The 20634-nt window shown below is 35.6% G+C and overlaps 2 protein-coding genes across 6 annotated transcripts; one reads left to right on the top strand and one right to left on the bottom strand.

Annotated features, from left to right (window-relative positions):
* Positions 1–1014: 1014 nt before the first annotated feature.
* Positions 1015–14120, top strand: LOC7459244 (uncharacterized). Of its 4 annotated transcripts, XR_002979362.2 has the most exons (23): positions 1015–1292; positions 1387–1488; positions 1966–2117; positions 2630–2702; positions 2813–2935; positions 3438–3546; positions 4601–4680; positions 4832–4913; positions 6172–6311; positions 6405–6515; positions 6672–6788; positions 6908–6997; positions 7162–7215; positions 7426–7500; positions 7667–7742; positions 7941–8040; positions 8124–8193; positions 9364–9434; positions 10051–10160; positions 10419–10679; positions 12173–12547; positions 12852–12912; positions 13014–14120. XR_002979362.2 is itself a non-coding variant. In XM_006371228.3 (21 exons), the coding sequence occupies exons 1-21, from the start codon at positions 1161–1163 to the stop codon at positions 12448–12450; spliced, it is 2406 nt and encodes an 801-aa protein (XP_006371290.1). In that variant the 5' UTR covers positions 1016–1160; the 3' UTR covers positions 12451–12794. The 4 variants fall into 4 exon arrangements, 2 of the variants coding, with proteins under 2 accessions (XP_006371290.1, XP_024447299.1); XR_008058150.1 differs by lacking the exon at positions 12852–12912; XM_006371228.3 differs by lacking the exons at positions 12852–12912; positions 13014–14120 and having other exon boundaries at positions 1016–1292; positions 12173–12794.
* A 901-nt stretch (positions 14121–15021) lies between these two features.
* On the bottom strand, positions 15022–19088 carry LOC7459243 (DEAD-box ATP-dependent RNA helicase 17). Of its 2 annotated transcripts, XM_002325454.4 has the most exons (10): positions 18821–19088; positions 18649–18721; positions 18429–18538; positions 18164–18307; positions 17752–17860; positions 17307–17662; positions 17153–17226; positions 16209–16513; positions 15835–16081; positions 15022–15517 (listed from the first exon to the last, which is right to left on the bottom strand). In XM_002325454.4, exons 1-10 carry the CDS (start codon positions 18930–18932, stop codon positions 15263–15265), a joined length of 1785 nt encoding a protein of 594 aa, XP_002325490.1. In that variant the 5' UTR covers positions 18933–19088; the 3' UTR covers positions 15022–15262. The 2 variants fall into 2 exon arrangements, with proteins under 2 accessions (XP_002325490.1, XP_024446592.1); XM_024590824.1 differs by lacking the exon at positions 18821–19088 and having other exon boundaries at positions 18164–18269.
* Positions 19089–20634: the final 1546 nt, after the last annotated feature.

Raw genomic sequence — 20634 nt, 5'->3', positions numbered from 1 at the left:
ACAATTAGGGTCAAATTCTAAAAAATTGGATTCTATCAAAGATGAGGGATGTAATAGAAAAAAAATGATTCAAATCAAAATAATTAATAATCAAGATAATAAAGACCAATGTGGAAGATAAAATGGACTTGAATGATAAAATTAAAGTTTGGCAAAAAAAAAAAGAGAAGAAAATGGAAAGAGAAGAAAATAGTCAATTGAAAGTCAATCATAGCTTTAACATCAACACAAGTCTGACTATTATGAAGAGGATGACCAGTCCTTTATAAAACCATCGCAAAAGGTGGGGTACGATCATCGTAATGCACCTTGCGTGCCAATCAAATGACATAGATAGAGATGGTGCATCTCTGCGTGGATCAAACGCGCCTAACAACTTTTGATTTTAATGACATTGGATTTGTGTTAAAAATGCAAAAACCCCTGTCTCAACATAAATATAACAAAAAAAAACTATATTAAAATACAAAAATACTCTTAGATTTGTGGCCCAATAGGGCCTACTTGTTTCTGCGTTTCAAAAGTGTTTTTGAAAAAATTTAAAATTTTTTTATTTTTTTATTAACTTCAAATTAATATGTTTTTAGTGTTTTTAAATCATTTTGATGTGCTGATGTCAAAAATAATTTTTAAAAAATAAAAAAACATCATTGACATGCATTTTGGTATGAAAAGTTATTTGAAAAGCAATCGCAACTACAACCACACTTACCATATAAAGGGACACTTACTATATAAAGGGCTATTCATTAAAAAGAAAATCCAGAAAGTCTTTGGAATGATTATATTGAAACTTTATTTTTAAGGCTAATTCAATCATAATAGTAATTAATCAAAATACCCCAATAAATTCTAGAAATACTATTTTTTTATATGACTAAGCTTTATAAATAAATAAAATAAAAAATGAAATGATAATTTTATTATAGCAATTAACAGTAAATTATGTCTATATTGTTAATTTTTATTTTTATTTAAATTTTGCCGATGCCACCCCCACCCCTCCCCACCCAGGTCTTCTCTTACGCAGAGAAACAGAAACAGAAAGGAAAAGAAGTCTCTCTCTCTCTCTCGCTCTCTCGCTCCCCCTCCCCCTCTATCTGTGATTGTTTAGAAATAGATCTCTCGAGTCCTCGAGCCCAGCGACTGGGTTAATTATAATGCTGAGATTTTTAAAAGGAGTGGTAGGTGGTGCATCTGGTACTGGGCTTAAAGATCTCCCTTACAATATCGGCGATCCTTATCCCTCCGCTTGGGGCTCCTGGACTCACCATCGCGGCACCTCCTCCAAGGTGAGAGTCTCTCACCCTTTACTCTTCTCCTTTTCACTTTATTTATCTGTCACTTATGATGCTTAATTGCAGTTGGTTTTGATTTGATGTTCAGGATGATGATGGATCTCCGGTGTCCATCTTTTCTTTTTCTGCAAGTAACGCACAGGATGCCCATTTAGCTGCTGCTCGTAATGGTGTCAAGCGTCTTCGTACTGTCAGTTTTCCTTTTCTCTTTTTATTTGCTATAAAATTGATTTCATTTCTGCCTTTATTAATCCTGTTTAGCGTTTGTTTACTTTCCGGTATAGAAGAGACAAAGACAATTAAGATTTCTTGCTTTTGAAGGACAAAAATTCAATCCAAAACTGTCCCTGAAACCGATTTACTTTTATTTTTCACATTTTTGTGTTTATGTTTTTCCTGTTACGAGACAATAACCAAGCTTTTGTTTTATGATACATATTAATTTCATCCTTGCTTCCTTGTGATCTATAATTTATGATAAGGTTTTACCTTTTTAAGGCTTCTTGTATCCTCCTGCAAACTGCAATGAAATTAGGTGTTTACAATCTTTGACCTGCTTAAAGCTCTCGTAATCTTATCATAAGGGCTTTTTCTATCCTTTATTGTTAAATTTACGTATTCAAACCATTGCCCCACTCGTAATGAAGCTGCTGTTCTTTCTTTCCAGGTCAGACATCCAAATATTCTGTCATTTCTTCACAGTACTGAAGTTGAAAGTGTTGAAGGTTCTAGCTCGAGAATTACTATTTATATAGTAACTGAGCCTGTTATGCCGCTATCTGAGAAGATTAAGGAACTAGGTTTAGAAGGAACACAAAGGTTTGACTGCTCTAATCTGCTGGAGTTGTTTTCTTATTTTGCCTATTCCAATTCCAGTGGCCCTTTATATATATATAAATATATATTAAACAATTCCTAACACAAGCTTTTGCTCTCCTTATCATGATAATGTATTTTCTTTTAACATGCAGATTAACATTCTAAGAACTTCCATTTATAACTACCTTTTGATTTGGTAGTGAAAAACACAGAGTCTAGGCACAACTTCAGGATCATTTTGTTTTAGCTGGATGTTGACAATCTCCTGTAATTCCTTGCTCTCATTCTGTGATGTTCTCTACATTAGATGACACGCTCAATACATAAAATGGTGACACTTGTTGAAAACGACAATTAGAAATTGAACTCCTCTCAATCAAACTAAGCCTTATCCAAGAGTGTTTTGGCCAGTTTCCTCCACCCTTTTCCTTTCTGGGGCTATCTTTCACTTTCAATTACCTTTCAATTAATGGGGTTCCTTAAATTTTTTCTCATAATTCCTTTTATGGCAGGGATGAGTATTACGCTTGGGGGCTGAACCAGATAGCCAAAGCTGTGAGCTTTTTGAATAATGATTGTAAACTTGTAAGCATTTTCATCTCTACAAGTGATCAGAAAAAATTCATTAACTTCTTTTGCCCTTTCTTTGTTCTTCTTTCTTTGCATCACTTTATGACTAGCTTTGACCATGGCAGGTTCACGGTAATGTTTGTTTGGCCAGTGTCGTTGTCACACCAACATTAGACTGGAAGTTGCATGCTTTTGATGTTCTATCCGAGTTTGACGGAAGCAATGGGAATGCAACCGGACCAATGCTGGTAATTCAAGTGTCTGGAAGTGAGCAATTGATGGAAGTATCATGTTACTCCTATATCAGGCTTATATTGTACTATATTCCTAAATTTTCAAAATTGAGCAGCATTTGCGAGTAGGAATACTCTGATTGCTTCTTGAGAACTGCCTTGAGAATTTTGTTCCTTGTCAACTGATTTACATTGACTAATAAACTTCTTTTCTTCAGGAAAGAGTTTTGATTAATTTAGATTAAGGCTTATGCAGCCTGTTTTGTTCTTTGTAACCTCATGTTTTCAATGATAAAAATGTTTTACTTTATTCTGATGCTATAAATTTTCAGCACATTCTTCCATTACTCAACTATAGAATACTTTATGGTGGTGGATGGTAGAGTAGGAATTACCAAGGCTGATATCCTTTCTGTTTATCATAGTTTAATGTGGATTTGTTTTAAAGACTAGCAATGGTTATAGTTGGATGGGTTTAACATACTATTTATGCTTGTTTTTCTTTTCTTTTCATCAGCAATATGAATGGCTTATTGGATCACAATATAAACCAATAGAGTTGGCCAAGTCTGATTGGGTGGCAATCAGAAAATCTCCTCCTTGGGCCATTGATTCTTGGGGCTTGGGTAAGTTTCTTTTGCTCCATTTGTTGATGTGTTGCTTAATTAATATGTTGGCTTAGCTTTGTACTTAATGACATTCATCAACGAAAAGCTGTGTTGGGCGTGCTTATACTGATTTGTTCAATTAACTAGAACTCGGCCTTTCAACAGGACAAGATAATACATGTTCATTTTATTTTCCTTGTAGATCCTTTTTAGGAGATTATGTGAATATGATGCTGGTTCTATAGACTCATCTCCATGATTGTCACATGGGCACCATATTGCATTTTTTTTTTAACACATGATCTAAGATGCATATATGTTCTCACTTAAAACAATTTGTGTTTTTAGAGAAACATGATCATTTCTACAGGAATAACAAACTTGTCGCTACTCTATTATTCAAGTTTTTCTATTGGTCTATTCACTTTGCCAATGGACATGGGGATTGCCTCTCAACCCATATTACAAACAGAATGGCTTTTGAAGCTCTCTGTTCTTTGAGGCCAAGACAAGCTCTTCAATAAAACCCCTGAAATTTCTTTAGTCATCTTTTAAAAATCTTTTGATCCTTTTTCAAATGCTACTGTAGTTGATCCATGATAACTGTTGAAGCCTGTTGCTATATACCCACATTCCTAGCCACTTATATTTCACTTCCCCTTAGCTGTACTCTTATGTTCTGCTACGCAGTCCACATTATCCCGAGGTTTTCCTCACTTTCCCTTTAGTCTTCTTAAACAGCCCTCCCTTCATTACATATGCTCTATTTTTCCTCACACCTTTAGATTATTAGATCCCCAGACAATCATTCTGCATTGTTTGTTTTGTGCTTTGGGGTCAATTTTATCAAGTATGAGAAAATGTTCCAAGTTTTCTTACTATTAGCTCTTTATCTATCATCATTATGCACCGTGCATTGCAACTCTTGTAAACAAAGTTGGTTAAATTAGCATGTGGCGAGGCAAAGAAATGCAGGGGAAAAAATAATCTCTAGCTATTTTTATTTTCTTCCATGCAAGTTTCTGCGCACAATCTGATTGTTTTCCTTTTCCTTCTGTTTTTAATTGATTAGGATGTCTTATATATGAACTATTTACTGGTATGAAGTTGGGGAAAACAGAAGAGCTGCGTAACACTGCTTCCATTCCAAAGGTTTGCCTTCAGGAATTTATTCGCATATATTAGTAATAATGATAGTGTTAGATACTGTTTCATGGCTTCTTTCTGTGTTTTATTATGTCCTTGATGATTCCTTTGATTTCAACTCATGATTTATTTTCATTTGCATCTACTTCTTCCCCAGTCTTTACTTCAGGATTATCAGCGCCTATTGAGTTCTATGCCTTCTCGCAGGATGAACACAGCAAAGCTTCTAGAAAATAGTGGTGAGTTCTTATTAGGAGTTGATTGTAGTTTATATTCTTGGAGGAACTTTCTAGTCCTACTAGCAGCATGTCTGGCATCAGATCCATATTAAAATTCAACTGAACTGAAGTTATTTTTGCTAAACATACTTATTTTGTATAAATTTGTAAGGATTAGAATTCAATGAGGTAGAGCTTGTTAATTTAGGGAGAAAAAAATTGATGAAATTCCTATTTTATCCATTTCAAAATGCTGCATTCATAAAATTTTAAGGATAATTTTGGCTTTTAAGAAAATGTGGCCACCCAACAATATAGGGACAAGTAATTGTGCTGATCACATTTCTTTTAGCTCCCCTCTTTATTTACCTGATTATGTTCATAAGCTTTAGGGGATTTTGATTTTCCAAAACTGGGTCTCTGCACCAGCTGAATTCTTGAGCAAATCTGACCCTTTCACACAGGTTTGAAAGTGCACAAAAATCATGGCTTTTAAAAGCCATTTCAGTTCATTTTAATAAAAATCAATTATAACAAAAAATGAATATTGAGTAAAAGTGATGAATTCATTTGAATTCACCACAATCATTTAATTTCCAAACAGCCTCTATAGAATGAGTTTAGGGGTTTTTCTGCACTGATTAGTCTAGTCTAGTTACTGTAGCTATCTTAACCAATTAAAGGTCAAATTTTCTCTAGTTATATTAACATCAACAGATGTGTGCAGTTGCAGAAGAGAAGTAGAAAATGTTAAGCTGACTTATATTGTCCTCTTTTCAAACAGAAAGTAAATTGAAGAAGACTTCACTAAAATCTGTAATTGCACTAAAATGATTGGGTACCCGATGGACAAACATAGGGTAGGCTGACCAGAGTGTTTGAGTTCTCTAGCTATGTCTCTAAGTTATTGTAGTCAGTGGCTTGTCGTCATTTGGAGAGAGTTGAGGAGCATTATTTGATCTGGCCACCTCAGCAGGAAGAGAGGAGAAAGTAGGAGTTAAATCTGATTTTGGAAATTCTTATGAATGAAATAGTGAAAGCTGACTTTCATGTTTTTAATAGTTCTTCAAATACATATTATAGGAAATTGCTATTATATTCGTGCCTTAAGTTAGATCTCCATGCTCAATTAGACTGCATGAGTTCAGATACTTTCTCCTGGTTGTTTTTCTTCTGTAGTTTCTGCTTTGTGTTTTGTTTCCCATTGTTTCCTTAACTTCTAAATTTGCTTAGCTTTCCATTGTACCTTACTAAATTTTTTAAAAAATGGATTTTGCAGAATACTTCCAGAATAAGTTGGTGGACACCATACATTTTATGGAAATTCTTACTTTGAAAGACAGTGTTGAGAAGGACACCTTCTTCCGCAAACTTCCAAATTTAGCAGAGCAACTTCCTCGCCAAATTGTACTGAAAAAGGTGGGAAATTCAGATTCTAATGTGTATGTCAACATGAATTCTATACTCTATATACTTTTTTTCCTTTTTTGATTTTCGTCTTGGTTTCTGCAGTTACTTCCTTTATTAGCTTCTGCCCTTGAATTTGGTTCTGCTGCTGCCCCTGCTTTGACTGCGTTGTTGAAAATGGGTTCTTGGCTTTCAGCTGAAGAATTTAGTGTCAAGGTCTTTTTCCTTGGCTCTTTTTACATTATCTTTTTTTAATGGGTCATGGGTTGGTTTAAAGACTTTTATAACGCTTCTCTTGAAGTGCCATGATGTTGTCACCATTTGCGTAGTGTTGTCATGTCATAGAGGTAAGTTCCAATTTATTTTTTTCAGGTGTTACCGACTATTGTGAAGCTTTTTTCCTCCAATGATCGAGCTATTCGTGTTAGTCTCCTGCAACATATTGATCAATTTGGAGACTCATTGTCAGCACAAGTAGTCGATGAGCAAGTATGCATCACTGATTAAATGATTTAGTGATTTTTTTAATTCAAGCAAGCTAGTTATTTTTATTTGGAATGTGGTCTTCATAATATTTGTAACTCTCAAAATTGGAATAATGTGGCTAGGTTTACTCTCATGTTGCTACCGGGTTCTCTGATACATCTGCTTTGCTTCGTGAATTGACTCTTAAATCCATGCTGGTTTTGGCGCCTAAGGTACCTGTATAACTTTTGCAGTGGCCAGATGTGGTTCTTGTTATTGTCTGCTGTTTTTCCGTTTTAGGTTTATTGGTTCATTCTGTGTTATGCTTGTGTGAACAATTAATTGTGGTTTTTGAGTCCTTCCTGATTGTTGCTTTTGTGTTGACCTGAAATTGCAGCTTTCTCAACGTACTATTTCAGGCTCCTTGTTGAAATATCTTTCAAAGTTACAGGTCTGCACAATTTATTTGATGATACTACTGAAGTCTATTTAGATTACTTTGTTACTATTTAGACTGCCAATTCTGCATTTCTTTTAGGGTTAGTTTGAAATTCTTTTCGTTCAATTGCCAATCCTTTTTCCCTGACCTTCTATATGGAAGCAAAAGGAATGCTTCTACTACACTGTAGTCTGTGGTTTAATATATTTATTTTTTCTGTAGGTTGATGAAGAGCATGCAATTAGAACAAATACCACCATATTACTTGGGAATATCGCAATCTATTTGAATGAAGGGGTAAGAATCGGTGAATTGTCATGTTGACTTTAGTTCTACCTGTCAAGAATTGCATTCTACTCTTGTTGAAGAGGGATTCTATTAATTTTCTGTAATCATTGATTAATAGAAATTTACTAGATTTTCTTTGTGAAAATGTTCTCTTGTTTATTTGAATTACAAGCAGACAAGGAAGAGAGTTTTAATTAATGCTTTTACAGTCCGTGCACTGCGTGATACTTTTCCTCCTGCCAGAGGAGCAGGTACAAAACTTTACATTTTGTTTATTTCTTATTTGCTTTTGATCAAGTTCTTTGTTTTGGGAGAAGGTTTCATACATTTCAAGGTTTTTTCTTTTTATTTTCTACTGTCTATGCTGATTTTTTATTAGTAGATATTATTTCACTCTATTACATCCCGGTGTTTTGTGCACCTGCTAAAATAAACTTGTATTATGGCAGGAGTAATGGCTTTGTGTGCCACTAGTTCTTATTATGATGTCACTGAGATCGCAACTCGGATTCTTCCAAATGTTGTTGTACTTACCATTGATCCTGACAGGTTATATTTCTTTGGATGATATATACATATTTTAGTGTTTTCCCTTCATTGCAAATGAACTGAAATGCTTTTCTTTTGGACAGTGATGTTCGATCAAAATCGTTTCAAGCAGTTGAACAGTTTATGCAAATAGTGAAGCAATACCATGAGAAGGTATGCTTTTGAATTGCTGTTCCTTTTGTTTCAATATGCTTTCTGTTTTCAATATGGACATTTAAAAATTTGAAGAGATTACTAAGGGCACATGCATTATAAAGGATATTAGACCCCATAGTTTATATGAACCAAGTTATGCTGCTTTTCCCGGTCAATACTTGAAAGCACTCATGTAGAAATGGTATTCTCATGTGAATATTTGTTGTGGTTCACTGATCATTTGCAAACTTAACATTGCTTTTTTTATTAGATCAGCATAGGGTCCAATCGTAAAATCATAAGATTTTACTAATTATAAAAATAGCTAAAAAATATAATATGCATGTGAAAAACATTACTGAAACAAAAAAAATTCAAACAACATTACCTTAAAAGTACTGCTTTGGCAAATCAATCCAACTGAAATTAGTAAATAAAAGTTAATATTCAAATATTCCTTCAAATAATATATAAAGAAAGTCCTAAAGATGTAAGAAAACGAAAATGATGAAAATGGTGTTAAAATCAGGATTTCAATGATTTTACAGTTTTGAATCGCAAGTCAGGCGTGATTTCACTTAGCTGCAATTTCTTGCTGATGTAACATGGTCACTGCATTTTGAATCTTAAGATCGTATGATCTTATGCTCCAAATCGCTATTTTAATAACATTGGTCGTAATAGTACATAATTGGCAGCCCATTCAGTGCCCTTTTTTCCTGCCCCTGCTTCACCCAGGCAAAGCACCTTATTATATGCAGCCTGCAGATTTGTTAGTATCCCTGACTGGGAGAAGTTTATGATAACAAATGAGAAAACCTTTTTGGTTGCCACTCACATGTCTTATTTTCTGCGTGCTGCAGTAACAACCAAACATCAATTTGTATGGCATTCATCAATTTGTATGGCATTCTTATTATAACAGTTCCACGGAAACTGCATTTTAATAATGTTGGTTAAAGAAGTTCCAAGTCGTTTAGTAGAGTCAGGTGTCTGCATCCTTCATAGATGAAAACATCCCCCTTTTTAATACTAAACTCTGTTATTCATCCTTCACTCTGTCTCTCCATGATATAGATGGCCATAATTTAGATGTGTCCATGATCTGTTTTACTTCCAGCAAGATACTGTTGCTTTTTATTTCAAAGCATTGAGCTATTTTGATTTCCCCCCTTTGGTCATTTGTAGACAAATGTTGGAGATACAACAGCTGCAAGCACAAGAATCTCATCAATACCAGAAAATGCTAGTTTACTTGGGTAAGTTATTCCTGAATTTGTCATATTGGAAAACTTCAAAATGCTCTTGCTTGACTCTAGTCCTTCCATAACTGGGATTTAAGCACTGGTGTAGCTGGTCAATTGAGTTGGTGGTTTTTTCTATGTACTACCATCGGTAGGAGCACTCTTAACATCTATATATTCTGAAAGTGTATGTGTGTGTTGTATTTTCCTTTTGAACCTTTTCTGCCCCATTTTTGTTGTATTCATCTTTTCCTAGAGGTTCAGATTAGAGTTTCTTTGTAATCTCATATCCTATATTTTTTATCAATTGCATATCAATCTATTTCTTTTTTTTTTTTCTGAGTGGTGAACATGAATATTAGCAATTTCTCATGATCAAAATTGCATGTTCAGATGCTTACAAGTTACATTGCACTGGTTGCAATGGCTGCAGGACTCCTAAACACCCTCTTAATTCTCCTTGACCGATGCATCTCCATTTGCAGTGTGTAACTTCATTTAAAAAATGCATAAAGCAACTCTAAACCATTAATGATATTTTTGTCCAGTTTTTATTTTCCTTCAGCATTTCTCCTTACATTTTTGCTCCATGAATTTTGTATTGAATCTGAAGCCATTCCTTTCCATTCAGATGGGCCATGAGCTCCTTGACAATCAAAGGTAAACCTTTGGAACAAGCTCCACTTGCTCCTGCAAATTCTGGCTCCCCTCTATCTTCCACAACCTCCAATGCCAACTCAGGTATATATCTCAATAGCTTGTTTTACCTTTTTATATCGGTTTAAATGGAGGAGAGCTTCTATTGACCAATTGTCCAGTATCTTAATGGCCATTTTGTTCTCTGGCATGCCTCATGAAGCGTTAACTGCACACTGATAGTAGTTGGTGAAATGCACTGTTGATTCAACAATGCTTGCCTCATCATTGCTTATGCCTGCTTTTATTATGATGCATTTATACTATTCAATATCGGATGGTGGTTTTGTATGGCAATTGTAGTGATGGACTCTCCAAGTATAGCAGCAGTCCAGATAAATTCCAGCACAGACTTGGCTGATCAACCTGTACCGGATTCCCCTCCTTCAACAGATGGCTGGGGGGAAATTGAAAATGGAATTCATGAAGAGCAGGGCAGTGACAAAGATGGGTGGGATGATATTGAACCTTTTGAAGAGCCAAAGCCTTCTCCAGCTCTTGTGAACATTCAAGCAGCTCAAAAGCGGCCGGTCTCACAGCCAGTTTCTCAGCATAAAGCGCAAGGTGAAACCATCATCATACACATAACTCAGACACACAATTATAGTTCTTAATTAAAAAGTATAAGCTTCTGACTGAATGCTTTGACCATCTGGGATCTGGCTCAACTGCATGGTTCTGTCATCAACTGTACACATAATTGCATTTCTACATGTTTGGATTAATGAATTATCAGAAAATCAAGAAATCAAAAGGGATGGTATAGAAGCATTGTTTCAAGGAAGAGGAGCAATTCCGAGGGAAATTGAGGGTATTCTGAGCTGGTTATAAATGAGTAGAGAATGGAAACCCTTGTCATGAACAAGAGGGGAGAAATTTAGAGACAAGGGTAGGTGCTCCTTAACAATTACAAGACCTGAAGAGTCTCAACCTTTGAGAACTTCTTCTGCCAGCATGATAGGAACTGTTACCATGTAAGAGAAATTTCCTCGCATTTTGTGTGGGTGAAATCCTCATGGAATCAAGGTTAACTAAGAGTTTGTTTTGTTGTGCTTATAGGTAAAGCAGCCACCCTCTATAGCTGATTATAAGACAAGCTGGAGAAGACATGCTTCTCTCTTAATAAACCTGTACCTTGATTGCTTTTCCTAAAAGCAAGCTCTTTACCAATCACATTTCTTTAATAGTTATACCAAAAGCTGCTTGATTCATAAGCTCAACAGGGCCAAGTGGAGCCCAGGAGATGGAGCTCCACATAGAATTGCAGCTGCTAATGCTGTCCTGAAGCAAGCCATAGCACATTAGCGTGTCTGGTTTATGGCAAAGAGCTAGGCCTAGCTGACAATAGCAGTGTGCTGGAGATCCCTCCTAGAATTCTATGTAGTCTTCTTGAATGGAGCAGTCCTTGATGAAGTAGGATGTTCGGCTTGCTTCCAGAGGTTTTTGTCTAAACTAGAATTCTTTACATTCTAGGATCCCTCATGAATGCTGGGCCTATTTGCCCATGTAACCTTTTCTGGGTCTGTGAGACACCTTAGAGTCTTTACTACCACTGGTTTCATGTGGTCCCTTTGAAACTCCTTTGAATTCCGGGCTTATGAGTTGCTTTATAAACCATTTTGGATACTGGGCTTTAAGGTACTCTTAGACTTGGAGCCTTTTAAAGTGCTTCAATTATACCGAAGTTGAAATCCTTATGTCTGCTGTAGAGCTTCCAGGGATGGGTTTAAGACCTTCCTTGGGGACGACTTCTGCGGGGTACTTGCTTGTTTAGAGAAATCTGCGTTACCTTTTCCTATGAACGTCCCATTTTACTTTGTTTGCAGTATTATTTCTTTTATTATAATTGCTTCCATGAACATATTGTTACGCTATGAAAATGTCAATGACTGTCTTTAACATATATTCATGATGTACGCAAATGAGCTCTCCTAGAAGCATGTCTTTCTGTCTATTAGCACCTGCTTTGATATTAGATGCAAATCCTTGTCATCTGTTCTCTTGGTGAGATATTCAACAAGTCTCTTTAATTATTAATTTTACCCCTCCTTCCTCAGCTACAAGTTTGCGACCAAAAAGTACAGTGAAGGTGACAAATGATGAAGATGATGATTTATGGGGTTCTATAGCTGCCCCTGCTCCAAAAACCACGACAAGACCTTTGAATGTCAAATCAGCTACAGCACTTGATGATGATGACCCCTGGGCTGCTATCGCTGCTCCTCCGCCTACTACTAGGGCCAAACCATTGGTAGCTGGTAGAGGCCGAGGTAAACCTGCTGCTTCAAAATTGGGCGCACAAAGGATAAACCGGACGTCCTCATCTGGGATGTAATTCAGGGACAGAGAACACGAGGAAGCAAAATGAAGTTTGTAAAAAAAAAAAATTCTGGTGGCTGGTTGACATTAAAATGGAATAGATCCTAGTTGACGTGAGTTATATCTGCTACTCTTTGCCCACATATTTGATTTGTAATATCATTCTTTTCTGCATCATATTCATTCTGTTTTGTTTCTCCTTTTAATATAACTGTTATCTGGTAGAACAATTTGCAATGTATGTTGTAGGTAAATTAGTTTCTGCCACAGCTTCTTTTTCGAATTAGCAAACTCACAAGGCTTGTAAACATACTTGAGATGTAATGCACTTGATTGGAAAAGTTGTGGAAATATTTTTAATTGTTTGGATGTTGATTATTGTTATCTCAAACATAAGATGTGTTTGTGTGCCTGTAGGTGCATGGACCAAAGCGAGTTTAAAATCCATCTTTAGTAGCACCTGTCACTGTTGCATAAGGTCGTCGTCATGCTAAAGCGATCTTCCATTCATGGTTTTCTCTGTTTCTTTTGTCTTTACTGAGCTCCTCAAATACTCGGTTTTGATTTTGCTGGTGATAGGAACAAGAGGAATCAATGTCTTGACTCGCGGATGGAAAAGGTTTATTCCTCTTGGTTTATGTTGTGAATATTGCTTTTATAGTTGGGAGAGTAGCAAATTTTCAATTTTCACAGCCATCTGTCTCGAATAATTTGGTGAAAAAGAGGATTTCCGAGTAGCCAGATGCAGAATGATGCTCCTGTGTAGTAAATAAATGGATTTTAGATAATCTTTCCCTTGTATGAGCCAATATGCAACGGGTTCTGTGTATAAACTATAGTTTGGAAATTGTTACTCCTGGGAATTAGTAGCTGTAAATACTTCCAGTCGAGGAATAGCAAAATTGTTTTTGGGGGGTTCAAAAATTGATCGTGCCCTAGTTTTGGATAACTTTGCGAGTAAAGCTAATCTCCTCCTTAATCCTTGTAACCTGAAACGATGGAAAATGAAAGCCATGCCATGCCAAGCTGCTAATCCACAGGTTTTTCTAGTGAACTAAGCCGATGTTGCTTCTTTATCCTGCGGTTCCATTTGTCCCTCAAATTCGATGAAACTAAGATTTTCATAGCCTCAATCAGTTTCTTCCATTGGTACGCATTGATATGCCATAATCATTGCCTGTCATACAGTGACGAGATGGAAAAACAGTGCTATATTCTGCACTGGTCTTCCTTGTGCTTCTTCAGACGGTGAAAGCTGCTGGCCAGATCAACCTGGACAACATAGTTGCTTCTAACCAGATCCTCCCGACCAGAGTAGTTGCTTCCTTGCTCAAATCAGTTCATGTTGCTCAAACCAGATCTTCAAATGGTATCTCTTCTGCTTTCTTGCGCACAAGGACACTTGTGATGGAGACAGCATCTGGAAACAAGCCTACCTCGTTCCGAGCACATGGTCAACAGAGCACTCTGTAAAGCAACATTACTCTGAACAGGTCTTTTTTTTCTTACTCTGTATGAATCAAACTACCAAAATCATATGAACCAACCGAACTGCAAGATGATAGAACATCTGTCACTGTAAGGGAATCAGTGGGAATCTTAAGCAACTTCATCTGTTTGTAAATTTTCGAAACATTTGGAAGCACATCCATTAACAACATATGCCGAGATAATTGCATTCCACAATTCTGTCTTTTTTCTCAGAAACCTGATCAAAAACATTTTCAGCATCTGCAATTAATTTGCACTTGGAATGCATGGTCAAATAATGAGTGCAAAAATAAGGGCCATTCTCCAAACCCAGCTTAACCACATCACAATGAACCTGCCTGCCAAAACTAACAAATTCACCTTGACAACAAGCACATAGAGTACTAGTAAAGGATGCCAAAACAAATTTCACATTCTCGTTTTTAACAAAAACTAAAGAAGTTGAAGGTCCGCCACTATTAACAGTGAACCTCCTGCTCTCTTTTTTTTTTTTTTTTAATTTCAAACTTTTTTTTTTCTTTCAATTGTATCTTTTTATGGTTTAATTATATAAAGTTATGCTCCAAATTAAAACAAGGAGAGAATAGAAGGAGCTCACCTCAAATTTATAATAATTTTATTTTGATCTAAGTTTATTTTTTAGTTATTGAGTTAGAGAAAAGCTGAATTTTTATTTTTCTTTCAATTGTATTTTTTTATGGTTTAATAGTATAATTATATGAATTTAAACTTTAAATTAAAATATAAAAAAAATACATGACTCATCTCAAATTCACTCCTTCATATGTCCAAATGAGAAGTACCCATAAACTATAGAATTCCAAGAACTGAAACTTCACTTTCCGGCCATTTATCAAACATAGCATCCCCAAATGAATTAAAATGCATATAGGCAATTGATTTTGGAATTGATCAGATGTGATAGTGCTAGATAAAACTTTTGGTTTGGGCTCTTCTATTGGGCATTGTAATGATTTCGAATCACCAAATTGTTTGCCATTGGCTTAGGGAGGAGTCAGAATCACCAAGTTTCTGAGAACAGTAAACAATGTATTAGAAGAAATTGGAAGTGTATAAATTATCTGAAACCACAAAGTTCGAAACAATTAACTCTTGTGTATTAGAATTGTAATATGAGTCAATAAAACATGATTAGCCCTATATGCATAAGATATTTCATGCCCAGTGGCAAATTACAAGTTCAAAATAACCATGAAAGGCAGCAAATCAGTTCTGATGGGCATGCCTACAATTAGCAACATGTCCGGTGTTATAGCCTCGGCATCTGTCTGTAGTCTCATCAATCTGCCATGTTTCAAAATTATCTTCTTCATGTTTTAGGTTCGTGTTTTACGAGTAAACTTTCTCTGCTTTGATAGTCCCTTTTGCTTCCCTTCTCTCTTCCTCTTCTTCGATTGATTTTGAAATGATTGTCCAACCAATGATGGCTGCTGCTTCAGTCCAAAGCTTCTGGAAACGTGCCCCAAATGAAGTTTCTTCACCATAAAAATTCTTTTCAGGTCACCACGATGGGCTGTGTATGCACGGACCCAAGAGCAAAATGCAGTCTGAGCCAGTTTATTCATCCTTGGCTGAAGAAAGATATGAAAAGCAATACATCAACTATGAAGTACATAAGAAGAAACTCAGGCTCAAGGGAGCAGCGAATAAACAGATAATAGACAAAAATATAGATGCCAAATGCAATGTTTATAAAAAGAGATCCGAACAACTTTGAAAAAAATATCAAATGCCAAATGCAATGATTGAAAAAAATGATATAAACAACTTTGATATAATACAATCAGAGAGCTGATAGAAGATTACGCCCAGAATCACCAAAAAAGAATATTAAGGATTGCAGGCAATACAACTCAAAACAAAATAACATGATATTGGAAAGCCATACCTCAGACAAGATAAATGACTCCAGTGCCCTCTGCAAATATAGAACCCAAGGATGCAAATCTAAAGAAACAAACTTTCTGGCACGGTACACCTGACCATATAATGGGAAACTACCCAACACTTTGAGGATGGGATACTCTGTCAGTGATACACCATGTTTCTCCAAGTCATGTAGATAATCCACTTCAACTGGTTGCAGAAATAGCAATGAGTCTCCTTTTTCACCTAACCGAGCAGTTCGACCAACCCTGCACCATGAATTATTGCTGTAATCAAAGCTCAAACAAACCATTTATCCAATCTTAACAAAAACAAAGATAAAGTTGACTCGAGAAAATATGCATATAACCACAAGAGAAATAAGTCCCTAAAAACCTGTGAACATATTCAGTTGCCTCTCCTGGAGAATCGTACTGAACAATGCATCTAACTTTTGGAAAATCCAAGCCTCTAGCAGCAATATCTGTGGACAAAAGAAGAGCTGATTTCTCTGTTTTGAAGGCTTGAAATGTATTCCTTCGGTCTTCCTGCTTCATATTCCCATGCAACCGAAGAGTGTTACATCTCAAGAACCTCTCTGTATGTTCTGCTTCTGATTGTGAGTTGGGTGACCAGCAGAATTCACTTAGGAGGGAATAGTGAAAATCAACTGCATCACATGTTGAAAAGAACACCACAATCTGTAAAATAAGTGTGTGAGTGATTTGACGAGTTGATGCTCAAGAAGCCAGTAACTAGTGAAAGAAATTAACTAAGTAAAAAGAACCGTGCACATAATCTCAAGCATAGAGTAATCATGAAGGCAAGAAATATTCATTTAGGTTTGAGTAAGTGTTAAAAATTTGATATTGCTTAAATTTAGGCAATTATTGTAAAATAAAGACAAGAGAATATTATTGAGCAAAACTATTGCCTAGACTCGGGATTGGAGGCAGTGAACATAACCTCCAAATAAGTGAACAATGCAGAATTTACATATCTCAACTAGAGGACATATGATAATAGTCAATAATAACCAAAATTCAAAACTGGTATCCTTTGGATTTTGGACCTCATAAACCAAGCTAGCTTTACTGCAAACACTGGTCATGTATTTTAACCTCAGTTCAATTACAATTCACTATATTGGAGATTACTTATTTTGTCGGGACCCACACCAGACTATGATGATCTTGCAGAGGATAAAGTGATGGCGACAAAACAAAAAAATTAAAACAGCACCAATACACACAAATTTCAAATACCTGTATGTAGGGCATCTCGAAAGCAACATAATGAATAATAAATAAATCAAGTACAAATTAGGAAAGCAGTCATACCTTATGCGAAGCTTCTCTCTCAAACAGATTCTTGAGAATGGATAAAAGTACCGCAAGCCGTGAACCACAAGGCACTACAAGGAAATTCAATCAGGGCTCCAAAATCAACCATCCAGCTGGAAAGGTTCACAAATGTGCTTTAATGAACATGTACCTTTCACATATCTCTGAACCAACTGAGCTGGAAGCTTATAATCTCCAGTTGAAGAGTTTTTTACTTTGCTATATCCTAAACCATCATCTTCATCAGATTCCGCAGTTTCAATATGATCAACTGATTGATCCGGTTGTATCTTCTTGTCATCAAGACCAATCATAACTGGATTTTCTAGACTGATTTTAGCAAGATGATTTACCTTTTCATTTAAGGTAGCTGATAGTAGCAGATTTTGTCCCTGAAAATTAGAAAGGCTTGAAACTTGATTTCCATTTCCAACAGACCCAATTTGCCTAGATCCCAAAAGATCCAGTATCTCCTCTATTTCCTTGCCAAATCCTAATTCCAAAATTCTGTCAAGATGCTCAAACAGAGTTAAAGATGTCATAGGAGATGCATAATGGCAAAATAAAATATCTCGAACTTATTTTGCAAAGAATACCTATCTGCTTCATCGAAGATAATCCAGCGCAGATTTGTGTGAACAAAAGATGCTGTGTTCTTTAAGTGATCCAACAGGCGACCAGGAGTTGCAACAAGAATAGATATACCTGAAAGGAAACATACCAAGTATTTAAGAGCCCAACCAACATAAAACAGCATCTATGTTGGCATTTGTAGGTCATTCATAAGTTTATAACAAATGACTTTATTAAATTGAAACCATTACAAAGATATGTTGTTGGGCAAATGAACTGACTAGGACAACCAAGTGCTCAAGCCCTCATCAAGTATAACACATCTAATCAAGATTACTAGGATGACGACTCCCATGCTTTTAAGAAGGAAAACACTGTAAAACATAGCATTCAGACCATATAACAAAGGTTGAAGAACCAAAGCAAATTTCCTACCTTTGCGCAACCTAGCTTTCTCTTTCGACCGGTTTTCACCACCCATTACATAGCCCGGTACAATCCAATGAAACCGATGTAACAACTTTTGCAGAATCTCATAAACCTGCAAACAAAGCTCCCGCGTTGGTACAAGAACCAACGCTGTCACCAACCATATCAAATTCAATCATAAACAAGTGCATTAACAACAAAAATAATCAATTCAACAATCCCACATTCATTTTTAACCCCAAGTAAGAAAAAAGAAACCCAGATCACATACCAAAAGTTCCATTCTCGCGGTCGATTCTCGAAGGGTAACTATGCAAATGGTGAATAATCGGAGCTAAATACGCAACAGTTTTTCCAGTACCAGTCGCCGCGTTAACAAGTCTATAAATTTTAATTTCAGTTAAGTATATATATAAAAAAAAAAACATTGAATTAAAATGAGATACATAAATTGTTGAAAGAAATTAAAAAAAAAAAAGACAGAAGGATACACGTGACGGCCGGAGAGAATGACTGGAATAGCTTGAGCTTGAACTAAAGTCGGACCTTCAAAACCCAACCTTTCTGTTTTTTTTTTAATTATTTACATAAACAAATTCAATGATTAATAAAAAAAAATCAAAAGAAATTGAGAACACAAATATTAATGAGAGAGAGAGAGACCTTGGAGTTGATTACAGAGAGAGGGGTGTAGGCCGAGAGCAGAGAAAGAGCATGATGCAAATATTTCTGATTTTTGGTTGTCCTTGTCTTCTTTCTTCTTTTTTGAATCCATATGAGGGAAAGGAGAGAGACGCTGAGAGGGAGGGTTGCTTCTTTTTTCCCAAACTAATAATTTTAGGGTTTTTGCACCTGATTCTTAAACCCTATCATCCAACATCCATAAGCGCCGACGACAGGTCTTGCATACAACTTTTTGTTTTTTTTTTTTTTTTTTTTTTGGTGTTTAGACAAAACTTGATAGATGACTTGCGCTTTACAACGAGAGACGATATGGTGTAAAAAAATAAAGCTCGAGAGTAATTATTTTTAAAGAATAGAAAAAAAATCAATGACTTGATATTATAGAAAAATAACTGAAAAAATAATAATAGTCAATTTCTAAGAATTAAAATGTTAAAAAAAAAATTAAAAAAAAATCTTAAAAAACAAAGCACCAATAAAACCAATTAAGGTTATCAAAATCGGCGAGCAGGATCATGTGGACAAGATAATCCAATAAAAGACAACAAGGAAAAAAAAAGAAGTTTAATTTAAAAGGAATTGAATTTTGAAGAACAAAATAAAAAAGGATAAAACAAAAGCGACAACAAAAAAAAACCTCGGCCACCCGTATAAACCTTCCACCTAGATCATGAGATACAGAGAACTTGATTGAAAAGAAAACCAAAGAAACTAACAAACAACCTCAAAGGATGTATTCGGGAAACAAAACGACGTCAACTTGTGTTAACTTTTCAAACTCATGACCTTAACTAGTGACTAATCTAGAAGCATTGCATGTGAAAAACAACTATTTTAAAACTTGGCTCGACTCGACAGCTTGACCCGTGACCCATGTGACCCTTGGCTTAGACCGGGATGAGTTTCAAAAGAAATTGAGAGAATTGATCAAGTGTAAGACGGTCAAAAACCTGGGTTGGCCCATGTTTTGATTAACCTGGGGAAAATCTAATAAAAAAGGATCAAAACTCGTTGAGATGATAAACTAAAATTTTGAATTGAAGGGAAAAATTGAAAAACAAATAACAATTGAATCCAAAATAAAAATTAAAAATCAAGAGAATGAGCACAAAATCTAAAAAAAATAAAACAAAATCAATATTATAGATCCAAGGATGAAATTGAAAACAAATTAAAATTTGATAAAAAAAAAAACTAAGAACAAAATTAGGAATCAAAACATTGAGGGTCAAACCTTAAATACCATACAAATTTGAATTGAAGGGCAAAATTGAAAAGAAAAATTAAATTTACAAAAGAATCGAAAACAAAAATGAATCAAGAGAATGAGGACCAAGTATGAAAAAAATAAAAATAAGATCATGGATCCAAGGATGAAATTGAAAAGAAATTAAAATTTCATAAAAGGGCCAAGAATCTAAATTAGAAATCAAAACATTGAAGGTCAAACCTGAAATATTATAAAATAAAATGATGAATTTGATATAAAAATCAAATGACAAATGATGCAATTGAAAAAATAAATAATTGTAATTTGATACAATTAAAAGAAGGATGACCAAATGTGATAAAGATAACAAATAACATATTTTTCAAGGCTGAAGAGAGAGATAAAAAAAACGAGGGGAGAAAAACACGTTGTTGGAGCTCCACCATGCATGGGACAAAGGAATGCGCCTCACCACCATGAAGGGGGTGGCGAGATGCATCCAATGCCATCCCGACATGCGGTGTTCTTCCAACGGAAGGCACCGCATGCGCCACCCAAAAGGCGCGAACGCCTCTCACATGCT

The sequence above is a fragment of the Populus trichocarpa genome, chromosome 19 (genome assembly GCF_000002775.5).
Source record: "Populus trichocarpa isolate Nisqually-1 chromosome 19, P.trichocarpa_v4.1, whole genome shotgun sequence".
Taxonomy (NCBI): Eukaryota; Viridiplantae; Streptophyta; class Magnoliopsida; order Malpighiales; family Salicaceae; genus Populus; species Populus trichocarpa.
The sequence above is the reverse complement of the archived record's forward strand: the minus strand, read 5'-3'. Positions and strand labels throughout refer to the sequence as shown.

Bases quoted from the DNA above. Each gene is read 5' to 3' on its own strand.
- LOC7459244 (XM_006371228.3), top strand. From the start codon at position 1,161: ATGCTGAGATTTTTAAAAGGAGTGGTAGGTGGTGCATCTGGTACTGGG. The intron at 2,118-2,629 runs GTTTGACTGCTC...CTTTTATGGCAG, and splicing joins GGTTTAGAAGGAACACAAAG to GGATGAGTATTACGCTTGGG. The intron at 2,703-2,812 runs GTAAGCATTTTC...TGACCATGGCAG, and splicing joins TGAATAATGATTGTAAACTT to GTTCACGGTAATGTTTGTTT.
- LOC7459243 (XM_002325454.4), bottom strand. From the start codon at position 18,932: ATGGATTCAAAAAAGAAGAAAGAAGACAAGGACAACCAAAAATCAGAA. The intron at 18,722-18,820 runs GTCTCTCTCTCT...AAAAAAAAACAG, and splicing joins TCTCTGTAATCAACTCCAAG to AAAGGTTGGGTTTTGAAGGT. The intron at 16,514-17,152 runs GTATGACTGCTT...CTTATTTTACAG, and splicing joins AGAGAGAAGCTTCGCATAAG to ATTGTGGTGTTCTTTTCAAC.